Genomic DNA, 7,585 nt, shown 5'->3' on the forward strand with positions numbered 1-7,585 from the left:
TGTGAAAAGAAAGCCTGCCAAATTTTTTGTAGCACAATGAACAGGCAGTCATGGCACCAGCAAGAAGCTGAAAGAAAGGATGACAGGGAGAGGGGGGCAACGATACTCCAGTACATTTTGTTGTAGATGATGCTACATTCCATAGAATATTTCAATTAGTTACCAAAAAAAAAAATAATTAATTACTGTACTTCAAATAAAGTTTCTGCTACTCTCTTACAACTGTTAGATAAACTTGAGAAAGCTTCACGAATTTGTATTATTACTTACGAAAACACGTAACACTGAAGAGAAGTTGAAACTACCAAATGCCCGTAGTTCAAAGAGGCCTTAATAACCCTGTCGCGGAATTCCAACAAATCTACCGCATCATTAAGAACATTGTGCACCTAATCAAAAGAAAATTTTGGTTGAATAAAACAACAATAAATGAAATGAAAACTAACTAGTGAAATATCATAGTCTTTCTTATTTTAAGTACATCCTGATACTATTATGCCATTAGCAGAACATATCTATGTGGGAACAGCACTTTCACAGCACTGGTGAAGACTTAAACTCAAAGGTTCTATAAACTCTGAATAAACAGTCAATAAATACTGAAGAGCTGGGTGGAGCTCCTTAAAAGAAATGCATAATTAATGAGTACTTGGAATACATAAGGTGTAAGTGCAATATTATACATGAGGTTGAGAAAATCATCTGAGATCAGATGATTTCTGTAAGTTCCCATTTTAAGGCTCAGTGTTCAGTTGCTGATTATTTAAACATTTGATACTTCAAGTGATCCCATCATGATCCCATCAAAACAATTCAGCAATATCCAAGATTTGGATAAAGATATGTTGTCTAGGTGTTGAATAGCTCTAGCATATATTTTAATGCTACCACTCTCTGAAGTATGGGAGATTTAGGAGATGGGCTTGGTAAGCAGGTTGTGCCTTTGCCATTTCTGTGAAAACCTGCTCAAATGACAGTGTTTCAAGAAAATCACAGTTTGCCTGTAAGCAACACAGATTTTTGAGCTCAAAGATTTTAGGCAGCTAAAATCTAAGGAGATATCTTATGACAGGTTTTTGGTTGGTTGGTTGGTGGTTTTTTGTTGTCTTTTTTTTTTTTTAAGATGTCACCATTCTGGCGGTGGTAACTTCTTTTCGATTTTCTGTTATGCAACCAATTGCAAAACAAGGACTGAACTCAATTATTATGAAAGCCTAGAAACAATTTCCAAAGACATATTAATAGCTATGTCCACCACAGTGATATGTCCATAATTAACTTAGCTATTGTAGTACTCAGAAACAAAGAATGCATCCAGAACTTTTTTGTAGGCAGTATTTTCCTACATAAATATATAGGAATAAAATAAAATCACTATAAAATATTAAAATAAAAAATTAGTCCTGAATGAGGGTTAGCTATACTTCCTCAGTTGTTTGCATATTCAAACACCCTGGAGGTTATTCACCGAGCCCATCTGTTACGAGTCGATGTCTGGGAATGAAAGAAGAAATACGAATTTTTTACCTGCTAATTTGTCTTCTGTGTTCCCAGACACTGACTCATGTTATCCCACCCACCGGATCAAATTGTAATACAGCATTTCTGTTGTTACAACTTTTCCCAATTACATATTCAACATTAGAAGAATCAAGACCAAAAAACATTTAAGGGCCTAATTAGGAATTTAGGAACTTTGATATTGAAAATATTGGTCTGGTGTCCAATACCAAATGTGTAATTTGGAAAATCTGTAAGAATGGAAATCTTATATTATCCCAGTGTTCAGAGAGTGAATGTTGTGAGTCAGTGTCTGGGAACACAGAGGATAAATTAGAAGGTAAAAATTCATATTTTTGTATTAATTCCCAGATATTTGGTAACCTAAACGTGGATCCAGGCCAAGAATTTTGAAAAGAAGGATCCTAAACTTAAGCTCCAGAAACCACATGTAGGGGCCTGTTTCATTTCCAGCAGCGCTGAGACTTGGCAGGTCTCACTGAGGTCAATGCCTATTGCTCATTACTCAGCTGGAGGCATCATCCCGGTACCTGATGTATGTTATATGATATATGACAAATTTCTGTAGCTTTGGAAGATCTGAATCTAGGCTGTAATACAATACGTGGTGCAGAAAAGCACATTATGACTCTTTACAGTTATAGTCAGCAACCAAATTTATCTGGAAATGCCCTAAGACAGCAACATTCATCACAGCTTCATTAACAACAGGGATACAGTAAACCCTACTGAAGCATTAGCTATTACAAAGTGCATCAGTGCCTCCAACAACTCATGAATGCAGATAAGGCAAAGAAAGCTCCTCTACATTATCTACACTTATGCAGCTTCATCTCTGCTGCCAGTTACTGTAATACTATTTAATATGATGGTTTCGTTTTGGCCAATGTATTTGTATTGTTTTCTGCATAAATATTTTCATTACATGTGAAATTATAGCTCGCTTTGCCAGTGGCCTCTCACAGCTAATTTCACACGCTCTTCAAATGAGCTTTGCATTTTTCTGGAAGACAAAGTACTTCTGAGTTATGTAATTCTGGTCCATCTGGTGGTACAGTTTGGTTTACATGGACCTGATCTTCTGTACAACTCACCATTATTTACACCATTCGCTAACTCTGGCCATTTTATGAACTTAAATGTTTTCAGTCATATATACACAGAAAAAAAAGGACAATCTTTTGTTGAGGATTAAAAATTTCCATTTTGTATTAAAAAGACCCTTAGAAAGCTAGTAATCAGAATGCAGAGCTCTGAACTGTGAAGATTACCTCCATGGTTCTCCTCTTGATTAATGTTATTTCAAAGTTCTTCCACTCCCAGCGTTGCTCCACAACATGGGCAAAAATTACATGTCCATTTCCACATGCTCCGGCTAGTTGAGTGCCATCAATAGACCAAGCAATATTAAATATGCTGCCAGTGTTCGGCTTCTCTAAAGCATAAGACCACTTGCAGAAAAAGAGAAAAGAATTCTTAATTTTTTTTTGTACTTTCTGGAAATGATTTATTGTAATTAATAGATTTGCAGGGTTATAATTTCTTAAGAAACATCAATGAACTAACTTTTTATTACAGCTTGAATAAGCAAACCAAAAAGATTAGATGTCTTGAGTCAGACTTGAAAAACAGGGATACAAAAAAGAAAACCAGCAGAAATTAAACATGTCACAATGCCTGAAGTACATTAGGTAAAAGTTATCTAGTCACAATACATTTAAAGTGTACTTAGCCATAAATCTGGACAATCACTACATAAAAATTAAGTGAATGTACTTAGAAACAATTATACTGGCTACATGGGTGCAACGGGCTATGGTCTTAAGCGTGATGCGTTGGGTCTATGCTGCAGTGACGGCAGCTCCTGAACACAGAAACAGCAAGGCCTGGGCAAAATCTGGCAGGATAAACAAGGCACGCCTATCCCACTATACAGAGAATTGCAAAGCTCTTGTGTTGCTTCTTGCTGTGCTTCCAACATAAGGGACATTGGTGGATTACGAATGCCTGTATACTGTTCTCCTCCTAACACAAAAAAAGAAGCTTGATACCTTACCTATCTTTTTCTCTAGTCTCTCTTGTTACTGTAGAGGGGAAGGATGTATTAAAAATTTCCAGTTGCTATGCTTGCAATAACAACAAAAAATTGAAACGTTACTGCAATAAAAGTAGTGACATCTGGTTTAGCTTTGGAGAGAACCAGAAACAATAGCTCTGTGTGTTACGTTCATTTTAGACTAATTAAGAGGTGCTCAAAGAGGAGAATCACAGTTTAATGTTGTGGAAGCACAGGCCAAATAACTATATTCCAGAATCTTATTATCAAAATAAGTAGTGTAGTTGCTTTCCTATGCAGTTAGAAACTCAAATAGTAGGCAAAACACATCATTGTACATTTTCCTGCTAACTGGATTTTGCAAGGTGGAAAGGCTCACTTGGACCTAAAGAATGCATTTCTGTGGTATCGAGGCTAACATTTTCCTTCCTCTCCTACTACTGGCTTACATCATCTACGTCTATTAAAATATAGTTATCAGTTTGGTTTGTTGGTTTTTAAATGGAGGCCCAAAATTACGGGGCTAGCAGGAAGCTGTGGAAGCAGCAGTGCCTGGAAGCTTGCAGAGCAGCAGGGATGAGGGACCAGGAGACACGCCGCTCTGCCCAAGCGGCTAGCCAGCCTCAGGCAAACACCACCAGAGATGACACAGTCGTTCATGAACTGTGGGCTGGCTGCTAAAAGATGCTTTTAATAAAAAAATAAAGGAGCTTTATACTCTCTAGCAACAGGGTGTAAACTTCATTTAACATTTTAATTCCTTGCCTGGCTCTACACAGGGCACATTGCCCCCCATCCTGCCCGCACAGCCCCATGGAATCGCCTGTCCCAGTGCAACAGGGATGGAAAGGCAGAGCATGTGCTTTAACGAAACAGCACATGATTTCATATCCTTTGACATCCCCCCGTATTTTCATTCTCTCTGTAGGTATTGCAAAGAATAAAATCATAAATCCCCCTAGCACAAAGAACAAGGAAGAAGTATTAAAACTAGCATTTGCTTTTTTCCTTCTTATCCATAGCATCAATGTAGTTACAAGAGCAGCTTACATTTAGTACTAAATCTAATTTTGTTTCTTTTTGATATTTAAATTTTGTCCAGCAAAGAACTTTATTCTTAAATTCCCCTAGCCTTATGTACGAGACTCCTCTAAAGTTAGACTCCTGTAAAGTTTAGCTGGATCCTTATTAATACATTCTTGTCAAAAACTAGATGAATTTTCAGACCAAGACACTTGTTTTCTGTTTCTTGCATCTCAGAAATACAGTTCATACAAATCATCCCGAATCTCCAAATTAGCGTTTCCCTGAAAGTGGATGACAAAAAATGAAATATCCTTTTTTATGGACTTTTAGGAAGACATTGTAAAACAAGAAGCAAATCTCAACTATCACCTCTTCAGAGCTGTGTAATAGACTATTTTAAACAAACATTTTAAAATTGAAGAACTACCTGAATATTCAAATACATTTGAAATCTTAAGAATCAAATCAGGAAGAAAAAACATGTGATTGAAGTTAAATGTAGACACTGGATTCTCATGACTTTTGGATACATGATATTATACCAAAGGAGAGACAGCTGGAAGAAAATACTCACGTAATGTTTCTAACACATTTCGTATTCTGATTTCTTTTGCAGTACACATAAAACCCAAGAAATATTACGTCCTTCACACAAAGTCTCCATGTGATTTATATGAAATGAAATCACGAAAATTACAGTAAAATAAAGGTGTCAGATTTAAGCGTTCAATAGCAAGAAAACACAAAGGGATGAAATTCAACCTCCCGGTTGTGCTAATGATTTGCAGAACATTGCGTAAGACGACCTACTGAGTTAAGGCTCTTTTTACTGCCTACGCATATAAGGGTGAGCGAAAGACAGTGTCAGCACTGACTGAATTTATAATTTCAAGCACTCAATTTTAAGGCTTCAGTTTCCATGTCTCTTGGCTGACAGGCACGCCATTCACTGCCTATATGAGCTGCAGTTGGGGAAGGCAATTGCAATTTTTGGAGAAAAGTCTATAACCTACTCTTCTGTCTCAACAGGATGAATTCTGTGTGAAACACTCTATAGTAATTAAAAGCGTAATATTTAACTATGTCTGACATCCTTATATGGCAAATGAGTAAGCTCTTGAGGTTGTAGGACAAATGATTGTAACACACACATTGAGAGTAACGCTTTAAATATTCTACATCTGAGACGTATTTTTCACAGCTAGCCAGATGTCATCTATCTGAGAACAGTTTGGAGAAGTACTATTTCAAAACTGAATATTGGGATCCTCCCAAACAGACAAGGCGGTTTCTAAGGTCATTTCCCTTAGATCAAGAATCTACCCATCAGTCAGAATGAATAACAAAGGGGCATCAAGCCGTCAAGTAAGAACCAGTTTAAGGAGCTTGAAGAATGTGGCTTTGGTGCTACTACTTTTTTAAGCATAGCAGATACACTGCAACTCTGAGAGGATAGAGGACACATTTCCCAAAGTACTTTTCTTTTCTTTTCTTTTTTTAAACCACAAGTCTTTTTTTTCAGGTAGTTGAAATACCCAGTAAAATATTTCCAGATTACAACCTAAATTTTTTAAAAAAAATACATAAAGCAATTACAATGTTTTATTTTCCAGTTATTTTTGAAAGCTCTCAGTATAATTCAGACCAGTCCAATGATTCATACTCCCTGCAGATGTCTGGTACATTTACCATGTACACGAAATGTTATAACAAAAATCATTTAGCTCCCCATTTTCAAGATAGGAACAATTTTATAAAATGAAATAGCTGTTATGTATTTCCTAGATACACTGAGTTAAAAAAAAAAAAAAAGGGCATGAATATGACTATATGAATGACCGTATGAATGTTGTTCTAACATTAGCTGCAATACTATACTTTGGTATTGCTGTTAGGCTTATACTTTTTCTGTGTCATAATTAATTTTTCATTGAATCCCATGAACTCTCTGAAGAACAAAACCAGCAGTTATAAAAGCTGCATTATATTAAATAAATACATAGAAGCAATAACTTAAGCTTCCCTTTTCTGATTGCACAATGTAGTAAAAAAGATGAAGTACTATAGTCATTGAATACTGTCTGACTTCCATAAATGGAAACTGAGTAGGCTCTTGAGATGCCGGTGAAATTATTTCAATGAGCAGATTCAGAGAACCTTGTGTCCCAGTAACAAGGACAGTATTTCACGGGTGTAATATTGATGCTCCAAGACTCAACATGGAGAATCTAGTTGGTTACGATTTCTGGACTGAATGCAATAAATTAAGAATGGTTATCCACATAATACCAGAGCATAAATGTTTTGAAAAAAACATAGTGAAGAAAAGAGTATTTTCTTTTATTTTCAATTATAAGAGTAATACTGATGTCACCTGTGCAAAGGACACTTGGCTGGTCTCTGGTTCAGCTCTGTTTACCAGTATGTGGATTTTTGAACAGGGAATGCTGACATAAGCTGAACTAAAGCTGATACTGCTGAACATTCCTATGATGTCAGAATCTACACAGCATACCTAAGCCACCGACTTTAATCACAGAATAGAATCATAGAACCATTTAGGTTGGAAAGGACCTTTAAGATCATTGAGTCCAACCGTAAACCCAGCACTGCCAAGCCCACCACTAAACCATGTCCCTAAGCACCACACCTACACATCTTTTAAATCCCTCCAGGGATGGGGACTCCATCACTTCCCTGGGCAGCCTGGGCCAGTGCCTGACAACCCTTTTGGTGAAGAAATTCTTCCTAATATCCAATCTTAACCTCCCTGGCACAACTTGAGGCCATTTCCTCTTGTTCTATTGCTCGTTACTCAGGAGAAGAGACCGACCCCAACTTCGCTACCCCCTCCTTTCAGGAGAGCGATCAGGTCTCCCCTCATCCTCCTCTTCTCCAGACCAAACCCCCCCAGCTCCCTCAGCCGCTCCCCATCAGACTTGTGCTCCAGACCCTTCACCACCTTCATTGCCCTTCTCTGGA

General features: G+C 37.2%; 1 protein-coding gene across 1 annotated transcript in view; it reads right to left on the reverse strand.

Annotated features, from left to right (window-relative positions):
• Positions 1-7,585, reverse strand: part of IFT80 (intraflagellar transport 80) — a 52,028-nt gene that overhangs the window by 17,233 nt on the left and 27,210 nt on the right. The window contains exons 8-9 of the mRNA XM_009703837.1: positions 2,793-2,972; positions 271-389 (exon numbers count right to left, since the gene is read on the reverse strand). Of these exons, the coding sequence (XP_009702139.1) occupies positions 271-389; positions 2,793-2,972 (299 nt within the window). The remainder of the gene's footprint in view (positions 1-270; positions 390-2,792; positions 2,973-7,585) is intronic.

The sequence above is a fragment of the Cariama cristata genome, unplaced genomic scaffold, assembly GCF_000690535.1.
Source record: "Cariama cristata isolate BGI_N322 unplaced genomic scaffold, ASM69053v1 scaffold7947, whole genome shotgun sequence".
NCBI classification, from domain to species: domain Eukaryota; kingdom Metazoa; phylum Chordata; class Aves; order Cariamiformes; family Cariamidae; genus Cariama; species Cariama cristata.